The sequence below is a fragment of the Acinonyx jubatus genome, chromosome E1 (assembly GCF_027475565.1).
Source record: "Acinonyx jubatus isolate Ajub_Pintada_27869175 chromosome E1, VMU_Ajub_asm_v1.0, whole genome shotgun sequence".
Lineage (NCBI taxonomy): Eukaryota > Metazoa > Chordata > Mammalia > Carnivora > Felidae > Acinonyx > Acinonyx jubatus.
Genome location: NC_069397.1, coordinates 17,783,421 through 17,807,935, shown reverse-complemented (window position 1 = coordinate 17,807,935; position 24,515 = coordinate 17,783,421). Strand labels below are relative to the sequence as shown.

Sequence of the window (24,515 nt, the reverse complement as noted above, 5' to 3'; positions counted from 1 at the left end):
TAAGGGAAGCAAGAACATAGGCACGTCCTGGAGATTTTAGTAAACGCAGGGCCGGGTGAGGATCTAGAAAGAGCTGAGGCAAAGAGGAAAGCAAGTGAGACGGGGAAACTTCAGGGACCCCATGAAAAACTGCTTTTATGGCTCCTTTTCCTTCTTCTATTCTTCCTAGGACCTACACCGCACCCCCCACCCCTTACACCTGCCTGATCGCCCAGATAATGTCTGTCCTTCTTTGAAAGGCCAAGGAGTGAATGATGTCTCTGGAGTCTTCCATGCAATAAATGACATCTAAGGAGTGACCTGGCGAGGTCATCACGAACGTTTTCCAAGACCACTGACTCGTCAAGACCCCTGGCTCCAGGGCACAAGTGACTTACAGAGGATACCCAAACACTCCTCTTTGTTCCTGAATTACTGAGAAGACAGGTGCATGGGATCACCATCCTCAACAAAAACCCCAGACCCCAAGCAAAGACAAGACTCACTCTCCTATCTTTCAGAGTCTCCCTGACACTCTATGCCTACACTTTCTCCATATCTTTAATAAACTGCTCCCACTTCTTCTTGGCTTATGTAGATTTCTATCCTGCCAGAAGCAAGGACCTTCTTGGATGGTTGAGCAGGACCCGTTCTGCATCCTCAGATAAGCCAGACTGTGTCACAGGGATGGGGTCTTGTAGGGTCACTTAAGCACCTTGTGAGCAGCCTGCAAAATGCTGTGAGGGGATATGAACATGTAGAAGATAAGATGAACACACCCGGTTGGAGAGGCAGTGGAAGACAAGGGCCCCTGGAGTCAGATTCTGGGTCTGGGATTCTCAGAACTCTGAGCAGGATGCCTGTCCTCTGACTTAGTGTAGGATCCCTTCCACCTCTCCCTCCTGCCTCAGGGCAAGCTCGCCACCCAGGAGGGGCATTTCCAGTGCTGGGACACATGGCCCTTGAACAAGCTGTAGTGTGCCTTCTTACCTTGCTATCTGTGGTTCTCTCTGTCCACGAGGACACCCCTGCCCTCTTCAATCAAGGATTTGACACCCTGTCTTCTCTCCTTTTAGGTCAGGCGGCTCCAGGTCTTATAAATCATTCCTGGTGCTCCCTGCCATGTCCAGCCTTTCCCGCCCTTCCAGAACCACTTGGATTGTGTCCCTGTGGGTTCCAAGCCCCACCTGCTCAATCCCAGTTGCCTCGAGGGCCTTTGTCTGAATACCTGCCCACGCGTCTAGGTCTGAACTTCCTAAAAGCCACCTTTGGGCCCTGTCCCAGCCTTGGCTCTATCTCCAGGTTATCTGCCTCTTGATTTTTTTTTAAGTTTATTTATTTATTTTGAGAGAGAGAGAGAGTGAGAGCATGTGCTCATGAGTGGGGGAGGGGCAGAGAGAGAGGGAGAGAGAGAATCCCAAGCTGGCTTCTCACTGTCAGTGCAGAGCCTGACATGGGGCTCGAACCCACAAACCGTGAGATCATGACCTGAGCTGAAATCAAGAGTTGGATACTCAACAGACTAAGCCACCACCCAGGCACCCCTATCTGCCTCTCGATTCTGAGGATGGGCTGGTTCTTGCAAGTTGGGGACAATCTCCTGCCCCACTTGGACTTTCTCAGCTGTTCTCAGGTGGCCCTCTCCAGGAGGGTCAATGGTCAAAGTACAATGTAGGTATTTCCTGGTCAGGACTCCTCCCGGAGATAATGCCTGTCACAGGAGGGGTGCCAACGAGGACTGAAGAAGGATAGCCACAACATCCTGCCACGAGTTGTTTACAGCCCACGAGAAGCCATGAAGAAAAAAAAAACACAGCTATTGAAGCATTCATTGAAGGAAATAGAGGTGGGGCAAACTGTAGAACTGAACAAGGCCTGGGAGAATGAGGCCGTGGCTGTGACTGCCACGTGAGGGGAAAGTTCTTATACTGTAAGTGTTGGCTGGAGACTTCCTGCCAGTCTTAGGACTCTGCCTTTGAAATGAATTGATCAGTGATGGGGCCTGCCTCCTGAGGATGCTATACCACCAACCTGCCATTGCTTCTCCAAAGAGGGTCAGCAAGGATCCCAAGAGTCTAGGACTCCAAAGGGGGTTGCAACTGTGAAGCCTGGGTATGGGGGGGGGGGGGGGGGCTCAGGGAAAGACTAGCCATCTAATTTGGAATAACTGAGTTTTGTCCCAGTGCTGTCCTAGAGGCCCAGGACATGGAGGGCTGTGCAGATGATAAGAGAGCATAAGGCAAGCTGAGGGCAAAGTACAAGCTAACAACACCCTCCCCATCCCCCCGCCCCCCAGGTGAAATAAGGGTGACATTCCTTTGGCACTCCTGGCTGCCCAAGAACAAAGAAAAGGATAAAAAAACAAATGGTTGAACTGATAGAGATCACAGGACATGAGTCTCTATCACTTTACAAATATCTTAGTAAATTACAAGGAAAAAGCAAGCTTATCAATAGCCTAATCTCCAGAAACCTATAGCCCCAACATCATCCTCCCCTCCATAGTGATGTGGGGAACAAAGGCAAGAAGGAAATGGAAGGTAAAATTAAATTTCCTTATAACCTGCAGCCCATTGACAAATACTTGAGGCAAATACAGAGTATAACATTTCTCCAGGAACTCTTAATGTTAATGTTTTGCTAGAGGGAAAAACAGCCTTAGCTTGACAATATCTAGGCCTCCAGTAATCTGTGAGTCTTCCTTAGCATGTGGAAATCCCTTTAAGAAACTTCCTCTTGATTTTATCTCCTCCAACTCCATAGTATATAACTAGTCACTCTTCATAACCCCAGTGCAGCTCTTTCTGCCCAGGGGTCCTGTCCCTGCGCTTTAATAAAACCACCTCTTTGCACCAAAGACCTCTTGAGAATTCTTTCTTGGCCATCAGCTCCAGACCCCCACCACTCCTGAACAACCACACCATTTGGCAACCAATGTGGGGCTTTGAGTCTTTTCATCAGGACTCAGCTTTGGCGCAAACTTGGTGAGTACTTTCTCTTTTCTTCCTTTACTTTCATTTCAGGGGCTTTTTAAGGAGTATGGTCTTATTGGAACACTTTCCATCGCTCAGGCTGCAATCCTCTGGTCCATCGCTACTCTACTTGGAGGAGAAAGCCTGCCTTTTGGCTGGAAGTTAGGGATGTGGAAAACAAAGGCAGAAGGAAATGGTAGATAAAATTACATTTCCTTATAACCTGCAGGTGACAGATAAATAACTTGAGGCTGGCAGAGTAAAACACTTCTGCCTTAACGTCAATGCTTTGCTACAGGGAAAAACAACCTTAACTTGGCAATAGCTAGACGTCCAGTAGTCTGTGAGTCTTCTTTAGCATATGAAAATCCCTTTGGAAACTTCCCCTTGACTTTACCTCCCCCAACTCCATGGTATATAACCAGTCTCTCCTCCTAGTCCCGGGTCAGCTCTTTCGGCCCAGGGGTCCTATCCCGGTGCTTTAATAAAATCATCTTTTTGCACCTAAGACATCTCAAGAATTCTTTCTTGGCCATCAGTTCCAAACCCCACCACTCCAAAGTCCCATCAGTTAGTACCCTGGCCAGAATAGCAATAAGACCCAGAAACTTGATGCCCTCTCTTTATTTCTGTCCTTATAAAAGTTGTCTTGGGCACGGGACACCTAAGTCACCAGGATGCCTGCCAATCTTAAGACTCGTGTAAGGTTTCCTCCTCATTGGTCTAATGTGTTCCCCTTCACATTTCTTGTCTAGCTGCTTCTGGCAGCGGAATCTCCACTGAGAGCCAGCCAAAACTATTACACAATTGAATTAAAACTCAACTAGAACCATTTCCTATCAAGTTGGCTGTAAGGACTACATTCTAAGCAATGTCGCTTAGATCATGGAGGATTTCTATCTTTACTTTTTTTGGTTAATGTTCTCTGATGAAGTTTTAGGGTGATGAGGGATTCGTGGGGTCCAGAGCTGTTGACCAAGAAAGAATTCTTGAAGATGTCTCTAGTGCATAAAGGTGATTTTATTAAAGCATGGGGTCAGGACCTATTGGCAGGAGGAGCTGCACTGGGGTTGTGATGGGTATCTCGTTATATACCCTCAGGTTGGGAGGGGGTCAGAGATAGAGTAAGTCTCTAAGGAATTTTGGAAGCAAGGTTTCTAGGACCCTGAGGGGCTACGTGTTGCTAGGGAAACACCATTTATCAACGTTTAATAAAACCTCAGTCATGAGCCCCTTCAGATGCATATCGAGGGGCCATAAGCTTGGAGTATAATTGCCAGCATAAATCTTGGGGCAGTTAAGATAAAGGAAGTAGACTCACAGGATCCTTACAGTTGGACAACGTTAAGCTAAGGTTCTCTTTTGCCTCCAGCAAAGTGTCATTATCTAGGCAGCTGAGCTCCTGGAGGGAGGTCACTCTGCCGGTTTCAAGGACTTGTCAATGGGCTGTAGGCAGTAAAGGAATTTAGTTTTTCATTTGCCTTAGTTTCCCACATTACCATGGCAAGCACTTGAACCCCTTTCCTTTGTTCTTGGGTACCTGGGAGTGTCTGAAGAATCACACAGATCCCACCTGGGGTGTAGGGGTGAGCGCTAGCTTGTGCTTTGCCCCTCAGCCTGCCTCATGCTCCCTCATCATCCTCTACTAACTACTTAAATTACAAAATTGGGTAATTTCACCTTGAAAAACTTTTCTAGTCCTTTCCATGGGTTAAAAACAGTAGGTTCTTCAAAACACTAAAGCATGGCCTCCACAGAATGCTCTTCAAAGACTAGGTAAGCCAAGGCATGACCATCAGGGCATGTTCTTTAAGGCACAGACTTTTATGGCACAACTTTCAAGGTACGGTATTTCGGTTCATATGCCCGGCACCCATTTAGCCTAGGATGCAATGGGGAAGTGGAGGGATGCCGGTGTCCCTTCCTCGAGGGCCTTTTACAGGACAGGACCTCCCCTGGGGCAGGACTGTCTTCAGTGGTAAGGTAGTATGGTGATCCATATTGATTTTCGTTCAAGGGATGCCTTGGGTCACTTTTGACACCAGGAACCTCTGACATATCCTGCACGGAATGCCACCCAGGAGTCAAAGGGGGTGATTTTTGGTAATGGAACCTAGGAAACACTGGGGCTTCTTCTTCAGTCCCCAAGGGCTCTCTCTTGGGATGCCTTTTAACCCACTGGAAACAATTCAGATTGCAAAATTTAGGAAAGAACTGATCTCCTGTAACACTGCATGGCATTAGTAGGATCTGACAGTCAGATCTCTTCTGCACAAAACAAGGCAAATGGTCAGAGATACCTTAAGTCCAGGTCTTCAGGGCTCTAAATCAGCACCTGGACCTAAGGGCTTCTTGCGGAATGTGTTTGCCCAAATGTATTTGGCTAGTAAACTCCCTCCTGACATATTGGATGATAATTATCTAACTAGGCCTCCTCCTGATAGAACTCAGGTTGCTGAGGAAACCCAGGCCATCCCTGACAATGGGGACACTGACTTTCTCTCTCTGTTCCTCCTAATAGATGTGAGGGCTTCTCCCTCATTCATTTCCTGGGTTAATGGCTATGACAATTGGAGCCAACTGCGGTTAGTCTAACTCAGGACAGGAACGTTAAGGAATATTCCCGAGCAGCTGCCAAAACTCCCTTTGTTTCAGGGAAATTCCCTGTCTTCTCTGGCCTGACATGGACTTCATATTTCTACTTTGGTGGAAAAGAAGAAAGAAAAAATAAGTAAACATGCCATCCACTCCCCTGTCTGAGCTGACAAGGTTTAGAACTGGAAATCCTCTTTCTTGGCCTTCTGCTAGCACCTTGCCTCTTCTGCCTTCCCCTCCCCCTCCTCCTATTTCTGCACCACCTTGGGTGCAGCCTGCATAACTGGTTCCTACAGCATCTTCAGTGCCTCAGAACCATTGGCTCCTCCTCTTCCCACCCTCAATATCAAGGAGCAGAGAGCAACCCCCTTGGAGCGCCCACTTCAGGTTTCCCTTCCTGTGTCCCAGGTAAACACTGACCATGGGGAATAATTGATTAACTTTTAAGTGGACGCAGGTGGGACATATTCGGTGTTTGAACTAATTTAAGTTTGTTGGCTTAATTAAGACAGACATGTCTTTAGAGTTATCAGCATTAAATATGAAAACATATTTTCTCCAGATTTGCTGAAGGTCAAAGAAGCTCATATTATCTCTGTTGCCATTTGTTAGCAAAAAAGATAACTTCAAGCAATGGTTAATTTTGTCTGCCTCAAAGTTTTCATGGGTAATTGTTAAGATAGCTTTCAAAGTCTTTGGTAACCTGAAGCTTTAAAGCTTTGCTTGCATGATACATGGGATTTAATTCACTGGACATCTAGGTCCTTTTGAAATAGAATGGAGTGCTAAAGCATTGATTACTAAACATAGGTTTGTGATTTTAACATCTTGTTGCAGAGAAACTAAGGCTATTTGCATCTGTTGGTAAACATGCTCAGTACTTGATTCATTCATAAATTTGCCATCAAAAGTTTACCATTGGTAACTACTTAGTTTTCACCAGAGACTAAGGTTTCTAAGAGTTAAAATTTTGCTAAATGTAGTTAAGACTGATAAAAAGAAGAGAAGCATTCTACATAAAAAAAAAGTTGGAGATGTGTAAGAAAGTTATAAAGAATGGAAATGATGAAGTTTTGGGGCGATGGTGGGGTGGTCCAGAGCCAATGACCAAGAAAGAATTCTTGAAGATGTCTGGTGCATAAAGGTGATTTTATTAAAGCACAGGGACAGAGGGGCGCCTGGGTGGCTCAGTCAGTTGGGCGTCTGACTTCGGCTCAGGTCATGATCTCACAGCTTGTGAGTTCAAGCCCCGCATTGGGCTGTGTGCTGACAGCTAGGAGCCTGGAGCCTGCTTCAAATTGTGTCTCCCTCTCTCTCTCTGCCCCTCCCCGGCTCACACTGTCTCTCTCTCAAAAAATAAATAAGCATTAAAAAAAAATTTTTTTTATTAAAGCACGGGGACAGGACCCATGGGCAGGAAGAGCTTCACTGGGGTCCTGACAGGTAACTCATCACATACCCTCAGGTTGGGAGGGGGTCAGGGATAGAGTAAGTCTCTAAGGAATTTTGGAAGCAAGGTTTCTAGGACCCTGAGGGGCTAGCTGTTGCTAGGTTAATAAAACCTCAGTCATGAGATCCTTCAGATGGACATCGGGCCCATAAGCTTGGAGCATGATTGCCAGCACAGATCTTGGGGCAGTTGAGATAAAGGAAGTAGACTTACAGGATCCTCGAGGTTGGACAATGTTAAGCTAAGGTTCTGTTTTGTCCCCAGCAAAGTGTCATCATCGAGGCAGCTGAGCTCCTAGAGGGAGGTCACTCTGCTGGTTTCAAGGACTTGTCAGTGGGTTTTAGGCAGTAAGGGAATTTAGTTTTTCATTTGCCTTAGTTTCCAACATTACTATGGCAAGCACTTAAAACCCCTTTCCTTTGTTCTTGGGTACCAGGGAGCGTCCAAGGACTATCACACTTATTCTACCTTGGGGAGTGGGGGGTGGTGCCAGCCTGTATTTTGCCCTCATCTTGCCCCATGCTCCCCCATCAGAAATACATTTTTGTTGAAGGTAAAAGAAAGTAACTTTGTCCTAAATGAGATTGGTCGTTTGGAGACAAATGGCTTGGGAGAACCTCGAAATGCAAAGGAAAGTTGTAGAAGGTTCGTGATGGAAAAATCTTAAAAAGGAATTGTATTTGTGGTCTCAGGAAGGACTAAGGTTAAAATGAGTGGATTTTTAAAGTTACACTGGTATAAGATTGACATTCTGTTTTTCTGTCTGTTAAAAAAAAGTTTTCTTGGATTGTTGATCTGCTCTTGATAAAAAAAAATAAATATATGCAAAGGTTTTTTTTTTTTTTCTCTTTTGACAGCCAAGAAAACCATAGCTTATGCTTTGTCTTTATCAACTCTTTAATCACTTAAAGTTAAAACTTCTCGGGGCGCCTGGGTGGCTCAGTCAGTTAAGCGGCCGACTTTGGCTCAGGTCATGATCTCGCGGTCCGTGAGTTCGAGCCCCGCATCGGGCTCTGTGCTGACCGCTCAGAGCCTGGAGCCGGTTTCAGATTCTGTGTCTCCCTCTCTCTCTGACCCTCCCCCGTTCATGCTCTGTCTCTCTCTGTCTCAAAAATAAATAAACGTTAAAAAAAAATTAAAAAAAAAAAACTTCTCAATGTTGGGGCGCCTGGGTGGCTCAGTCGGTTAAGCGTCCAACTTTGGCTCAGGTCATGATTTCGCGGTTTGTGGGTTCAAGCCCCGTGTTGGACTCTGCTGACAGCTCAGAGCCTTGAGCCTGCTTCAGATTCTGTGTCTCCCTCTCTCTCTCTCTCTCTGCCCCCCCCCCCCGTCTGTCTCCCAAAAATAAATAAACGTTAAAAAAATATTTTAATTATCCCTCAGTGTTAAAGGAGCTAAGTCTTGCTAACAGTTATATCACCCTACATATTTGCCTTTGGAATCTTTTATTGACACCTTTGTTAAACAAATAATTAAGATTTTTAATGATCTGTAACCCTGTTTAGGATGTGCTTTATAACTTTCTAAGGTTTTAACAAACTTCCCAAGATTTAAATTGTAAATGAAGTCTCTGAGTCCTTTTTATCTGGTAGGTTAAGTTACTCCGGAAGCACTGTCAAACAAATAATGGTAAACCTTAGGTTGTATTGCTTGGGCAAATCCTCTAACTGTACATATATATAAATGCAATTCCTAAAGTTTTAATGTGTTTTGGTAATAAGGTCGTCACTTGATATTCTGTGTATCGAAGTGTTATGTGTCACAGAAATAACTGCATTTGCTGGTCAATTGCATCGTCATGAACTCTCACCAGATCTTTCACCATGCTCATTTTTTGAGTCTTTTTGTCTTTTATATTTTTGTGACTCTTGCTTAAAATACTGCTGGTTGTCGGGGCGCCTGGGTGGCTCAGTTGGTTAAGTGCCCGGCTTCAGCTCAGGTCATGATCCCACGGTTTGTGAGTTCCAGCCCTGCGGGTTCTGTGCTGACAGCTCAGAGCCTGGAGCCTGCTTCAGATTCTGTGTCTGACCCTCTCTCCCTGCCCCTCCTCCGCTCATACTCTGTCTGTCTCTCAAAAGTAATTAAACATTTAAAAGAAAATTTTTTTTTAAGTAAAATAAAACACTGCTGGTTCTCTAATGTTTGGTCTTCCCAGATTAAGGAAACTAAGATACCCGTGATATACAATAAGAGGGTCAAGTATCTCTCTAAACAAACTAAAGTGTTTAACTTTTCTCTCTGCCTGAACCCTCTGAAATTCACAACCTCTCAACAAGTTTTCCCTTGGCAATCACACTTATTTGCATAAATTCAAGAAGAATCTGTTCTCCTTGTAACAGGACACCATTGAAAATACTGGTCACTTCACCAAGGCTTTGACTGGAATGTCCTATTGGAGAGTGACATTCATAGACTCAGATATGACCAGATAGCTCTAAGGAACTAAGGTTGACTTTATGAAACATGGAGCCATTAAGCCCCTTGGAAATGGTGGGCTGATACCTTACAGGGTTCCCAGCAGCCTTACCAGGTGAATAAAGAATGTCACTTCCTGGCAGGTGCAGGAATCTCAGGACACTTTAGGGACCTCATGAAGAGGAATCTGCCAAACTCTACAGGCATTGCAGGCATGAGTGGCAAGTACTTGCCTTGGCTCCTGGCCTGGAGAGGGTACTATTCAATCTAGAGATTCCTTATAAAAAGTTCCGGCAAAGCAAATTTTAAGATCTATAGGACCGACCAATTGCTGTTCTTGCTGAGCTTATGTAAAGAATTAGGTCGGGGCGCCTAGGTGGCTCAGTCGGTTAAGCGTCCGACTCGGGCTCAGGTCATGATCTCACGGTTCGTGAGCTCGAGCCCTGCGTTGGGCTCTGTGCTGACAGCTCAGAGCCTGGAGCCTGTTTCAGATTCTGTGTCTCCCTCTCTCTGACCCTCCCCCGTTAATGCTCTGTCTCTCTCTGTCTCAAAAATAAATAAACATTAAAAAATAAATTAAAAAAAAAAGAATTAGGCCGAGTTTGTTAAAATTAGATTTGTTTCACAAACAAACTCGTCTTGATTTGGCTATCTCTGGAAATGAGGGTTACTGGAGAGACAAATTATGTGTCAGTAACACACCTTTATGGATATTAAATTCAGTTCTGAATGTCTTTACATGTTTGTTGTTTGCCTAAGGTAGACAACATGAGGTAAACCTCAGAAAAATTGTCACAATAGCCCGGGTATGGACAATCTCCTTGCTTGTTATTCTGTGGGGATACTAACAGGACCCCAGGGGCATATGATTATTTAAACAACTGGGAAAATGGGATGGATCCCCCAACAATTGTATATAAGTCTTTTCTCACTGCAGACCTATCAATAGATAAAGACTGTGTTGCTTTATTAAACTATTCACTTGAGCCTGGGTTAATTCATAAATCTCTAAATATACAAACCATATCCGCCCTAAACCTGATCTGCCAGTTACTAGGAACCCACCCCATATAAACCCAGGAGACCTGGTTTAGTTAAAAGATTGAAAATCTAGGGGCACCTGGGTGCCTCAGTCGGTTAAGCCTCTGGCTTCGGCTCAGGTCATGATCTCACGGTTTGTGGGTTCGAGCCCCGCATCAGGCTCTGTGCTGATGGCTCAGAGCCTGGAGCTTGCTTTGGATTCTGTATCTCCCTCTCTCTCTGCCCCTCCCCCGCTTGCGCGCGCGCGCGCTCTCTCTCTCTCTCTCTCTCTCTCTCTCTCAAAAATAGATAAACATTAAAAAAAATTAAAAAAAAAAAAAAAAGATTGGAAGTCTAACACAGAAGGGGATTTAACCCCAGAGTGGAAGGGCCCCTACCGGGTCATATTATGTACTCCCACTGCAGTAGTACAGGGGCTCTCTTCATGGGCTTATATATCTAGAATAAAGCCTTCTTTATTACTCCTTCACAGGAAACCAGTGAGCAAACAAATGTGCCTTCTTATTCGTTTATAGGAATAAAGTTTATAGCTATGGAAGATCCCAAACTTCTCTTCAAACAAAATTGATGGTTGCACCTTTCTTTTTCATTCTCCTTTCCTCAATTTATATTAACAGATGATCCTTTCTCCTCCAGGAGGTTCAGGCATGTTGTCCACATTGGATTCAGCTGCCTCCGCCTTCGTAACTTCTCTACACCTTCCCCGACTGACCAATATTGACCCATAGGTAGGGACAACTCTACACCCCTACTCAGCAGGAAGAAGCTGCGGAAGATGAGACCTTCCACCTTCAGCAACTGTAAAGACTTAAGGGTCAAAATTATGCAGGGGGGATATGATGAGGGAGCATAAGGCAGGCTGAGGGCAAAGCACCCCACCCCAGGTGGGACAGGGGTGATATTCCTCAGGTAGTCCTGGCTGCCCCAGAACAAAGGAAAGGACAGAAAACAAATGGTTGAGCTGATAGCGATCACAGGAACTGAGTCTCCATCCGTTTACAAATAGCTTAGTAAATGACAAGAAAAAGGCAATCTTATCAATAGCTTAATCTCCAGAAGCCTCTAGCCCCAACACCACCCTCCCCTCCGTAGTGATGTGCGGAACAAAGGCAAGAAGGAAATGGCAGGTAAAATTGAATTTGCTTATAATCTGCTGCCCGCGGGACCTATCCCCGGGCTTTAATAAAACCACCTTTTTCCACCAAAGACGTCTCAATAATTCTTTCTTGGCCGTCGGCTCCAGATCCCCACCACTCCAAACACCACATCACAGAGAGCACAGACGGCCTCGAATATGAATCTGGGTTCTCTCTTAGTTACTCACAAGCTGTATGACCCTGGGTGAGTGACTTCACTGCCCTGAGCCCAAATCACAGCTTGGTCTGGAGAGCTGTGGAGAGGGTAAATTGGGATGTAGATTATACACAAACAGAATGTCTTCCCTCTGCAGGAGTCCCAGGTCTGCTCCCTCGGTGACTCCTCCATAGCCCCAGGCCACAGGAGAGGCCACCTGCCGGTTGAGACTGAATTCTGGTATTGTCCTGAGTATCTGAAACCTTTTGTCTATCCCTGTGCCTCCAGACTGCTCCTCACCTTGCCCTAAGCAGGTGGCGGGTTGGCTGAGTGGGAGTGGAGAAGCCATAACCTGAATAGGGCTGTAGGGGAGGCCAGTCTGTCCTGTCTTACTGTACCTTCCCACCAGCTCGGCCCCAGCAATCCTGCAACCTGATTCTGTCCAAAGCCCTCTGCTGTCCCTGCAGAGGGCACCGAGGGTCTCTCTCACACAGACCTCACTGGCTCCAGGAGTATCTCGTGGGCGAACAGCCCAGGCCATGCTGTTTTACACCTTGCAAGTGGGGTCATCTGCTCTCCATCCTGCCCCCACAAACCCATATTCCAACCACAGAGAAGCTTCTGTTCTCTAAACTCCACCATGGTTCTGCATCTTTGCCCGGGCTGTGTTTCCATCCTGAAACACTCTCCCTGCCTTCTTATCCAGGCACACATCAATCATCAACAGAACCATGGAAATATGGATCGAGCATCTCCTGTGTGCCCTCTGGGGTGGGGAAGGGTGAGAGCACAGAGAGCCTGAGGCTCTAGGTAGACAGACAACCAGCAAGTCCTTCCAACCCACAACATGCACCCTCCTACACAAACACCTATACACACACACCCCCCCTCCAGGTCTTAGCATGCTCTTCTCTCTGCTAGTGATCGTCCCTTCAGCACCTGGTGACCACATTAGACGCGACTTGCCGGGTTTAGCTCACATGTCACTTTCTCCGGCAGCCCTTGTCCCAAGCTCCTCATTCTCTCCTGTCACCTGGTGCCACTGGGTTTGGACTTCCCCACAGGGCACTCAGAAAGCGTGTTAGAATTCTGGCTGGCTCTGTGTCCTGGGACCTCAGTTGTCCCACCCATCAAGTGGAATAGTTACGTCAACCATAGTGTTTGTACAGAGCAAATGAAATAGTACACTGACCAGCTTGTACTGAATGTGAAACGAACACTATTACCAGCAGCATCCTAATTTCTGCATCCTTCGCACTGAACACAGGACTGACTATATAATTTGGGGCCAAATGCTTGTTTGGTGAGTGGATGGATGGATGGATGGATGGATGGATGGATGGTGTATAAATGGGGAGATCTTTGCCGGTCTTCTACGGCAGTTTGGGGTGGGGGTGAGGAACCAGGAAGGACTTTAAAAAACTAATCTTTATGATCCACATACCACAGATTGTCTAAGATGAGCCTCACAATGGGAAGATATGACAGCAGAACAAGGAAGTGGTTGTTCAGAGAGGTTAAGTCAGTGAAGCAGCGTCACACAGCAAACAGCAAACAAGCGTCAGGACTGGCAGTTTCCTTGATACCTGGAAGGAGGAGGGCTTGCTTCAGATTGGCTGTCCTCAATCTCAGACTGGAAACTCCTGATGGGCAGGGCCTCTGTGGGGGCAGGGCTGCCCCTGGGGCAGTATAAACTGCTCTGCGGAGATATAGAGTAAAAGGAGAGAGGGGAGGCTGGGCTGGGGAGGGGGCTGTGGGTCTTTGCCCCGCAGAGGCGAGGCGAGCTGTGGGGCTTCCCAGACACCCTTCCTTCTCCAGCCTCTCCCGAGGCAGCCCTCTGCCCAGAAGGGGTTAACTCTGGGCTTAACTTCTCGGAAGAACCTGAGGCTTTTATTCCTTGATCTTGCCTGCTCCCTTTCTTTGCAAAGTCTTCCTGATCTTTATACCTCCTGCAAGTCCCTCCTCCTTACTCTCACCTCCTGGACTCCAAAAACAGTCCGATTGCCAGAGTGGGTCAATGGTTAACACTCAGCCGGCTTTATATAAACTTGCCCCGGCCGGCCGCCTACCCGCTGCTGCGTTGCTCCTTTAGTTCCCTGGATCTCGGAGGCAGTGGCTTCAGCAGCCCTCGTGGGTCCCCACCATGGCCACCTGCTGGCAGGGCCTGTGGGCCTATCGCTCCTACCTGATTGTGTTCTTGCTGCCCATTTTCCTGCTGCCTCTGCCCATCCTCGTCCCCACTAAGGTAAGGACTTGGGGCTCTGGGCACAGACAAGCTCCAAAAGGGTGGGGGGAGGGCATTCCAGGCCAGAGCTGGGCATCCTTAGGACCAGCATAGCTCACTCATCACCCCCTATCCTGTGAGTTGAGACTATGACCTGAGGCTGAGGGCGACGAGAGCAAAGGGGGCTTTTGCTTGGCACTCAGTGTAGTAGCCCAATGTTAATTGCTCAGGTGCACTTGAAATCTACCGCCTTGGGAGACAGGAAGCCACTTCCACAAAGAGGGTGCAGGTGGCAGCAGATGGGGTTATCTGCCTCCTGGGTGCTCCCCCAGCCCTGGACTGGGCTCAGTGGGGCGGGAGAGAGGGGTAGAAAGGGAGTAGGAGGAAGCTGGCCTCAGGCAGTTTGTGCCATTAAGGGTGTACGTAGAAAGAGAAAGAGCTCACCTGGATCCCAAAGGCTAAGTCAGCTGAGGGAGAGGAGTGGGAACTGGACGGACAGGACCCAACCAGTGGGCCCGTAGACCCCATACCCTGGATGGCGGGAGAGGTGCCACAGGGTCCTGCTGCCCTCCATCAGGCAGCAGGAGCCATAACTTGGGCTCCCATTTATCAGAGCCCCCACCACATGCCCTGTCCCATGCACCGAGTGACCCTTCCACTCATCTTTCCGTGCCCCCCTCCCCGCCGCCGCCGCCCTCCGGCTTCCCTTCCTCTCATCTTTAACATTTTATTTATTTTTGAGACAGGGAGAGACAGAGCATGAACAGGGGAGGGTCAGAGAGAGAGGGAGACACAGAATCTGAAGCAGGCTCCAGGCTCTGAGCTGTCAGCACAGAGCCCGACGCGGGGTTCGAACTCACGGGCCACGAGATCGTGACCTGAGCCCAAGTCGGCTGCTTAACCGACTGAGCCACCCAGGCTCCCCCCCTTCCTCTCATCTTAAGAGGTGGGTCTGACTGTCCCATTTTACAGATGGGAAAAGTGAGGTTAAGTCCCTTACCTGCATCCCAAGGCAGATCCTGGTTTCATGGAGCTTGGAGATTATACACTTTGAGGGCCACCTTGTAAGGAAAAGTACATACAATTATAAATCTGAAATAATGGGGCTTTGGGAAGGGTCAGTTCAGGAGGGCCTTGAAGCTCAAGCTTCATAGCAGGTCACAGAGTTAGAAAGTGGCAGAGCTGGGGGTGTGGTCTAGCTAACTTCTCTCCACCCTGCTGCTTCCCAAAAGGCTCAGACAGAATCCAGCCTCTGGCCCCACCCCACAATCCCAGCACAGCCCATTGAGCTCTTTTCTTTTGTTACGGATAGGGAAATCGAGGCAGGCTTTTTGTTCATGGTATCCCAAAGGGGTGAAGGACTGGGGATGTAGGGGCCCAGGAGTGGGCCCAGGACACTTGGTAAGTGATAAGGCCTGGCTGACCCTTGAGACAACTCTCATCTCGGGCCAAAGCCGGTGACATCTCTGTGCTGGGGACCCATCAGATGGGTTTTCAGACAGGTTGGGTCAAGTGTGCTAACCGCAGGAGGAAGGACAGACAGGGACCATGATTCCCATTTTGCTCCCCAGGTAAGTACAGCCCAGAAAGACCCAGCAACTTGCCCAACGTCACACAGGGAAGCCTGAGTCAGAACTAGAAGCCAGGCCTCCTGGTGGGAGAGCTGTGTGTCAGAGCTCCCATCTTCCCTGTGCTGCTCCCAGCCCTGCTGCCCGCCTCGGCCTCACAGACTATGTCCTGACTCAGACGAACTGTTCCTGGTCCTATCTATGGGGCCCAGCCCCTCCACTGGGGCCCTGGATACCAGCTCCTCTCAAGGACTTTGCTCCCATAATTATCCTCTCTCTCTCCTGCCTCATCAATGTCTCCCTCTCTGCCTAAGCTCTGCCATTAGCATACAAACAGGCTACATTATCACCTTAAAAACCAAACCCTCCTTGAATCCTACATCCCCCTCCAAAGGCCTGCTTTCTCTGACTCTCACAGCAGAAGGCCTCAAAGCCTGTCTGCACCGCACCTGTCTTTCCTTAAGACAGCTCCAGTCTCAGGGGCACCTGGGTGGCTCAGTTGGTTAAGCGTCTGACTTCCGGCTCAGGTCATGATCTCACGGCCTGTGAGTTCGAGCCCCGCGTTGGTCCCTGTGCTGACAGCTCAAAGCCTGGAGCCTGCTTCAGATTCTGTGTCTCCCTCTCTCTCTGCCCCTATCCCGCTCACATTCTGTCTCTCTCAAAAATAAATAAATACTAAAAAAAAAAAATTTTTTTTTTTAAAGACAGCTCTAGTCTCGGGGGCACCTGGGTGGCTCAGTCAGTTAAGCGTCCAACTTCGACTTAGGGCTTGATCTCACAGTTTGTGAGTTCGAGCCCCACGTCGGGGTCTGTGCTGACAGCTCGGAGCCTGGAGGCTGCTTTGGATTCTGTGTCTCCCTCTCTCTCTGCCCCTAACCCACTTATTCTCTCTCTCTCTTGCTCTCAAAAATAAATAAACATTAAAAAAAAAAAAAAAAAAGACAGCTCCAGTCTTCAAGACCCTACCTTCCAGAGGGTTCTCGAGGCCTGGCTTTGTTGACACCTCCTGGCTTTCCTCTCCCTGGCCACTTTTCCTGTCTCCCTCCCTGTTCTCACTCTCCCCCTAGATGACCTTTTGCTGTTTCGCTGGGGAGACAGCTCCCCAATCTGCAGCCCCAGCCCTAACCTCTAAGCCCTTATTACTCAACTAACATTGGACTCTTGTTCCTGAATCTTTTCTTTTAAACAGCATATGCTTTTATACATCCAAAACAGAACCCTGATTGCTCATCTTTTCCAGCTGGCTCTTCCTGCAGCCTTACTCATCAAGAGTGGTTCGACTTCCTCTTTCGATGCCATTCCTATTATTATTTTTTTTTAAGGTTTTATTTTTAGCGGGGCACCTGGGTGACTCAGTCGGTTAAGCCGCCAACTTTGGCTCAAGGCATGCTCTCACAGATCATGAGGTCGAGCCCCACGTCGGGCTCCGTGCTGACAGCTCAGAGCCTGGAGCCTGCTTCAGATTCTGTGCCTCCCTCTCTCTCTGCCCCTCCCCACTCACACTCCATCTCTCAAAAATGAATGCACATTAAAAATTTTTTTTAATTTATTTTTAAGTAATCTCATATCCAACATGGGGCTCGAACGCACAACCCCAAGATCAAGAGTTGTATGCTTTACTGAATGAGCCAGCCAGGTGCCCCTAGAGCCATCCCTGATTCCTGTTTTCCCTTCATTTCCACATGGCACCAGTGGGTCCTGTTGACTCGGTATCCACGAAATATTATTTTTTTTTTGAGAGAGCGAGAGGGGCACAAGTGAGCAAGGCGCAGAGAGAGAATCCTAGAAGGGGCAGAGAGAGAGAGAGAGAGAGAAGAGAGAGAGAGGCGGAGCTCTCTGGAAGTGGGGCTCAAGCTCACCCAGTATGCGACTCAAACCCATGAACCATGAGATCACGACCTGAGCCGAAGTCAGATGCTTAACACTGAGCCACCCTAGTGCCCCTCCGTGAAACATTCTGAATGGAATCACCTGTCACTGCCTCCACGCCAGTCCAGGCCGCCATATCTCTCCTCTCCCTGTTCCTCCCCAGACCATTCTTTACCCAGCCACTACCCTGTGTGAGCCCTTACACAGGCTTCCTGTCAAACTTGAAACAGAACCCAAACCTCTTAGCGTTTAGAGGGTAGACCCCATGGTCCCCAAAGCCTCATATCCTACCTCTCATTCACTCTTCTCCAGCCTCACCAGCTTTCTCTGGTCTCCTCAAATTGCTCATCTCCCCGCCTGGAATGTTCTTTCCCAGATGAGTGCTTCTCATTCCTTAGGTTTCAACCTAAATCCATGGCCTCAGAAAAAGCCTTCTCTGACTGCCGCCAGGTGCGCTCTATTACGAAACCCCATTGTTTTATTTAAAGGGCTTTCGCCATCTGAAATGATACATTTGTTTCTGATTTATTTATTTATTTAAAGTTTATCCATCTTGAGAGAGAGAGCATGAGCAGGGGAGACAGAGGGAGAGAGAGAGGAGACAGAGAGAGAATCCCAAGCAGGCTCTGCACTGGCAGGACGGAGCCTGATGCAGGGCTCGAACCCATGAACCACAGAATCGTGACTTGAGCTGAAACCAAGCATCAGACACTTAATCAACTGAGCCACCCAGTCACCCCTGATGTATTTGTTTCTTTTCTATTTATTCTCTGACTCCCTATCCTAGAATGTAGGCTCCGTGAGGGCAGGGACTTTGTCTTTTTTCCTTGCCCAGTCCCCAGTAGCTGGCACACAGTAGGTGCTCAACAAATATCTGCCAAATGAAGGCATGAATGTGGGCCAAGAGGACTCTTGAGTCCCTGCCATCTGCAGTGAGTGTCCAAGCTTACCCCTGGCCCCTGAAGTGGGAGGGTGGGGCCCCAGACTAGGCTCAGACTGGTGTCTATATTATAAAAGTTGACATTTATGGAGTAGTTCTTACGTGTCCGTCTTTGTGCCAAGCACTTCAAAGCACAAATGCATTTATTTCTCACAAAAACTTCTCAGTTACTGTGAGATTACTGCTATTATCCCATTTTATAGACATATAAATTGAGGCCCAGGGTAGTCAAGGAATTTGTCTAACACCCCAGCTAGAGAAAGGCAAAGTCTAAACTGGAAGCTGGCCTTGGGGTCTCAGCCTGGGACTGTCCAGGGATACAGGGTGGTGGCCTCGTTGTAAGTCACCTCTTAAGCCATCTACCCTCACATCCAGCCAGCCATCGGCCAATCCTTCCACTCTGGTGTAGTCAGGGATGTCTGAGCGCCTGCTCTGTGCTAGGGGTTCCTGAGAAGGAACACAGGGTTCTGTCTCAAGTTGCTATTAGTGTAGAGGAACATGTGTTCACCCAGAGGTACAGCCAGAAGGCTGAGGAGCTCAGAGGAGGGAGGAGATTCTTCCGAATGAGTCAGGGGAGAATCCAAAGCAGGTGGCGTTTGAGTTGGGCCTTGAAGGCTGAGTGAGATTCCAACAGAGGCATCCGTAGAGGGCAGGCCAGGTGGAGACAACTGCGGGAGCAAAGGTGTGGGGGCTGGAACAGTGGGGTATGTTCGAGGGGGAGCAACAGAATCCTTGAAATGCTCATCACCCTCTGGTGGGACGAGCAGATGCTCGTTCCAGAGCAAGACAGGTCAAATCCTTCAGTGACTTTTCCAAAAGGCAAAACATGGGTTATTAATGAATCCAGTAGAAACTTCCTAGCCTCAAGATCAGCCACCAGTGTGGGGACAGTGGGGCCTGGGGCTTCCTCACTGCTCCCCCAACCCTGTAATCAGACAGCAAAGAGGCCCTATCAGTGAGCCAGAAACCTTATGTCCATCCATTCATTCACGCGTTCATTCCCTCATTAGGGAACATGTACTATGCGGCAAGAACTGTTTAGACAGTGGGGGATGGGAAGGCGGGGGGGAAGACACACAAAAGCATCTACTGTCCTTGTTGCAAAAACTGTAACGGACAGGCTGCTCTGGATAAGGTGGTCAAGGAAGGCCTCCCGGGGCAATGATATTTACCCTAGGACCTGAATGGCAAGTAACAGGCCAGCCAAACACAGCTCTGGGTGAAGAGCTGTCCAGGCAGGGCACGCGGTGCAAAAGCCCAAGGCCACGGGTGAGCTTGGCAAGGTGGAGGGATAAACAAAGGCCAGTGTGGCATGGGGAACAGAGTGAGGACAAGATGGTATAAACTCACTTAGGGAGGCAGGGGGAGGTCAGCCAACGTCGTCAGCCCTGAAAAGCCAGGAGAAAGGAGTGAAGATTTTTAGGGTCAAAACGCAGGTGCCTGGCCCTGCCCCGGGACCCGATGGGACCATCTGTAAAAACAGTCTCCTAGGGGCACAATGTTTGCCCAGACAGAGCTTAGCTGAAATCCAGATTGTATGTACAGGAAGAACAGAGGGCAGAATTTCTTCATCTGAATCAGCTGCACTCCTAGAATACACGAACAGTACGTTGTGTATACGCATGTGTGAGGTTTAAAATCTGTGGAATTAGGGGCACCTGGGTGGCTCAGTCAGTTGAGTGTCTGACTTCGGCTCAGGTCATGATCTCACGGTTGGTGAGTTCAAGCCCCACATCGGGCTCTGTGCTGACAGCTCAGAGCCTGGAGCCTGCTTCGGATTCTGTGTGTCTCTCTCTCTCTGCCCTTCCCCCGCTCGTACTCTGCCTCTCTCTCTCTCTCTCTCTCTCTCTCTCTCTCTCTCAAAAATAAATAAAATGTTAGAAAAAATTTTTTTAATCTGTGTAATTAAAACGCCCTTACTATAAGCTGTTCCTGAATCCCAGAGACAGAGCAGGACTCGGATGATTCACCCTAGGCATGAAGACCGTACAAGGAATTTGGACCTCAGTTCTGGGGCCCACCTCCATCTTCTGAGACTTCCTGGCTCTCGGTCAAGAAGGCAGAGTCCATGGAACAAAACAGGGGTTTGGGAGTCAGACAGATGTGGGTCCAAATTCACTCTGTAGTATGAACAGCTGTTCACCTCACCAGCCCTCTCCCCCTAAGGTGCTGCACTGAAGATAAAACGAAATAACCCGTGTACATAAAGTGCCCGGTACCCAGGGCTCAGTAACGGGTGGTTCTCTGCGTCTGCCCCTTGTCTGAATTCCTAGCCCCTGGAAGACACAACTAGCCCCCGGCACTTTCTTCCTCTCTCTATTTATTTTTGAGAGAGAGAGACAGTGTGAGCAGGGGAGGGCAGAGAGAGAGGGAGACACAGAATCCGAAGCAGGCTCCAGGCTCTGAGCTGTCAGCACAGAGCCCGTTGCGGGGCTCGAACCCACAGACTGGGAGATCATGACCTGAGCCGAAGTCGGACACTTAACCGACTGAGCCACCCGAGCGCCCCTAGCCCCAGGCACTTCTTTTCCAGAGATGACTTCTGTTCACGTGAGCTGTTGTCCTCACGAGGGGGCCTCCGTGTTCCCACCTATGAAGTAGGAGGGAGAGGTGCGGCTGGTCACCCCCACGAGAGCTGTGAGGTGTAATCCCAAATTGTGGCCGCCAGCAGTGCTGGGACTAGTTGGAGACAGGTTTTCTGGTCTCTGAGGGGCCTGGGAGGAGGATTAGAAGGACCCAGCCTCCAAGTCCAGGGGAATCCCTGGGAGAAATCTCCCCGGCTTGGACTTTTTGCCCAAACGACCAAATTATGTCCATGCCTATCAGCACCTGCTCGGTGAAGGTCAAGAGTGGGAAAGCAAGGTAGAACCTTAACCAGGACAGTTTCCAGCAGCAAGGCCTGGGGCTGTGGTGGGGATCAAACCCACGGAGTGTGGGAGTGGTTTGCTCATAGCACTCCTGCCTGCTGTTTTGCTCTTCTGTGGACTCAGGCGGACCTGGCCCCAGCCCAGACTGTGAGGTCAGGACTCTTCCCCCAACAGTTTGTCTTCTCTGACACTCAGAGCCCCATTGTTTCCCCTCAGCCTCTTAGAACAGAAGATGATGTAACAAACTCATTCCCATTATGGTGCAGAAATAAACAAAGATCTCCCAAATGAGATCAGGCAAAGGATAGGAAGGGAGTCAGCCACCATCGCTTGCTTTTCGCAGAGCCTCAAAGGTGGGCAGGAGGTGGGAATGGTTTAGAGTGGAAAAGGGGAGGCTTCAGGTCCGCCCTGACTGGAGGCTGTTGGCAGGGGAAGCTGGACGGGGGCTGACAGACGCGGAGCGTCCCGTGTGATGGGTTAAGGATGTATATTTAGCTTTCACTGGTTGGTCCTGAGTTGGAAGTGGGGGTAGAGAGTGGGGACAAAGATGAGGGAAGCTGGCGGTCATTGAGCAAATCCAGACTGTTTGGGCCATTGTTGGAGATGTTGTGGTTGGGCTAGCCGGGCTGGTTGCTGCAGAGGTTTCAGGGCATATTTTTATATGTGGAGTGGCCATTGTCCACTTTGTATATTCAGTGTCTCAAAAAGATTAGGCATGTAGCATGGACGGACCTATTATTCCTGGAAAGAATATCATACACCCCAGCCCACTCTGCACCTCCTTCCTCAACCCCCTTCAGCCTGTCTCCCCTCCTTGTGGTCCCTGCCATGTATCTAGACACCCAGGACGAGCACCGGATAGTTTTCTCCGCCCACTTCTTCTGCCCAAGCCATGAACCATCACCCAAACCCTGTCTTCTCCTAATATCTCCGGAGTCCATCCTTTCCCTCTATCTTCACTGCTATGACCTGCTCTGAGCCCCCGCCATCTGCCCACTGGACACGCAGCACGGCCTCTTGGAGCCTCCTGGGACCTCCCGGACTCCCATCCTGTGTCTTCCAATTCATTTGCCGCAATATAGCAGGTGTAAGCTCCCCATTTTACTTATTTTGTTAAAAATTTTTTATTTATATTTATTTATATTTTTTTGAGAGAGAGGGTGTGCATGCATGAGCAAGGGCAGGGCAGAGAGAGAGGGAAAGAGAATCCCAAAGCTGGGCTCTATCCTGCCACTCTAGGATCATGACCTGAGCTGAAATCAAGAGTCGGACGCTCGACCGACAGCTGCTCAGGTGCCCTGCTCCCTATTTTCATCTTTAGATGATTTATCTGTGTAGTTAGATGGCATACTGACATCGTACAAAATTCAGCAGTACCAAAGAGTGAAATGGAGAGGTCTTCAGCCCACTCTCCGCCCCAGTGCCCTTCCTGAGGGCAGTCTCAGTGGCCAGCACGGTGTGCATGCTCCAGAGCAGGGACTCCTCATCCTTGGGAATCTGTGGGGAAAATTCAGGACGTCTGTGTACTTGGATAGAAAAAAAAAAACAAAAAAAAACACCTGTATTTTATCATCAATAACCTAAAGAAAATTTACTTCTGTCATGAATGTAGATAACAAATCACAGTAGTGTTTGTTTTTAACATTTATTTATTTAGAGAGAGAGAGAGACAGAGCGCAAGCTGGAGAGGGGTAGAGAGAGAGGGAGACACAGAATCCAAAACAGGCTCCAGGCTGTCAGCACAGAGCCCGACTCGGGGCTCGAACTCACCAACAGTGAGATCATGACCCAAGCCGAAGTCAGATGCTCAACCGACTGAGCCACCCAGATGCCCCACAAACCACAATAGTATTAACCATGTCTTTGACTTCGCCACCGGTAGAAATCACAGATATTTTCACATTGCATTACAGCTGTTGCAGGTACCTTGAAATATTGTTTGTTAATCGTGACTTTGCAATTACAGTAGCTGTTAGCCAGTGAAAGTCTTGTTAGCTAAGAAAGAGTAACATATGTCATTATCTAGCCCATCTTTCATATTGCAATCACTGTATTTCAATGCAGTTGGTCTCCTTTGTGATTCTATGCATTTTATTTAACAGATTTAAAAACATTATTCTTTTATTTTTTAAGCTTATGTATTTATTTATTTTGAGAGAGAGAGTGAGAGCGAGAGAGCACCCATGCAAACAGGAGAGGGGCAGAGAAAGAGGGAGAGAATCCCAAGCAGGCCCCACACTGTCAGCACAGAGCCCGACATGGGGCTCGATCCCATGAACCATGAGATCCTGAGCTGAAATGAAGAGTCGGACGCTTAACTGACTGAGCCACCCAGGCCCCCCTAAAAACATTATTCTGAGAAGGAGTTAGAAGACTTCATCAGGCTGCCAAGGAAAACTTGGTACAAAAAATGGGCAAGAATCTCTGAATCAGAGATTTTCCCATGTATATACAAACACTTGTGCACATATTTTTAAAAATCACAAATGGTTGGGGCGTCTGGGTGGCTCAGTCGGTTAAGCATCTAACTTCAGACCAGGTCATGATCCCACGCTTCATAGGTTCGAGCCCCGTGTCGGGCTCTGTGCTGACAGCTCAGAACCTGGAGCCTGCTTCAAATTCTCTCTCCCTCTCTCTCTCTCTCTCTCTCTCTCTGTCCCTCCCCTGCTTGCACTCTGTCTCTCAGTCTCCCAAAAATAAAGAAATATTTAAAAAAAATTTTTTTTTAATCACAAATGGTAGCATCAGCGTAACCTGACCATGTCACTCTCTCCTCTTAAAACCCTTTAAGGGGCCCACTTTTTACCCCCGTCTTCCAGATAAAGTCCTAGATCTCCCTCAAGGCAGACAAGGCCTTTTCCAAGCATTACACTCCTCCAAGAATGCACTGAAATCTTTTATGCCTCATTCTGTTCCCTCTCTGCTTACTCCCTCACCTCAACACCATTTGCCCACCTGCCCACCAAACTCCTATTCATCCCTCAGTACCTGTTCAGTGTCCCCTCTGAGAGCCTTCCTCAGCCCAGACAGATGGAGGCTCCGGGAAGGGGGCCCCTTCTCCTCTGGGATCCCACTCTGATCTCTCCTTTGCCATGGTGCTTGGCAGGTGAGCACTAGTGCCTCACCTCCCTCCCCAGACCCAGGAGTGCTCCCTGCCAGCGGCATCCCTACTTACCGGGGGCAGAGGGGCAGTGGGAGTGATCCGCTGTGTGCCAACCCATCCCCCCTCCCTGGGTTAACCTTCAATCAGCAGGAGGAGTCAGTTGTGATACCTCTGAGACTACAGGCACATTCTCTGCTGC

The 24,515-nt window shown here is 48.5% G+C and overlaps 1 protein-coding gene and 2 long non-coding RNA genes across 4 annotated transcripts in view; 2 read left to right on the top strand and 1 right to left on the bottom strand.

The window, feature by feature from the left end:
* Nucleotides 1-1,331: 1,331 nt before the first annotated feature.
* Nucleotides 1,332-11,658, top strand: LOC113592700 (uncharacterized). The gene is made up of 2 exons (XR_008294031.1): nucleotides 1,332-2,963; nucleotides 11,089-11,658. It is a non-coding gene; the product is annotated as an uncharacterized LOC113592700 (long non-coding RNA).
* Nucleotides 11,419-15,643, bottom strand: LOC128313387 (uncharacterized). Its single transcript, XR_008294033.1, has 3 exons — nucleotides 14,970-15,643; nucleotides 13,190-13,331; nucleotides 11,419-12,844 (listed from the first exon to the last, which is right to left on the bottom strand). It is a non-coding gene; the product is annotated as an uncharacterized LOC128313387 (long non-coding RNA).
* The window catches only part of SLC13A2 (solute carrier family 13 member 2), a 26,006-nt gene continuing 14,957 nt past the window's right edge, over nucleotides 13,467-24,515 (top strand). Inside the window, exon 1 of one of the 2 annotated variants that reach the window (XM_027034493.2) lies at nucleotides 13,467-13,990. In XM_027034493.2, the coding sequence (XP_026890294.1) occupies nucleotides 13,889-13,990 (102 nt within the window). In that variant the 5' untranslated portion in view covers nucleotides 13,467-13,888. The remainder of the gene's footprint in view (nucleotides 13,991-24,515) is intronic. The other variant, XM_027034494.2, reaches the window with a different exon arrangement.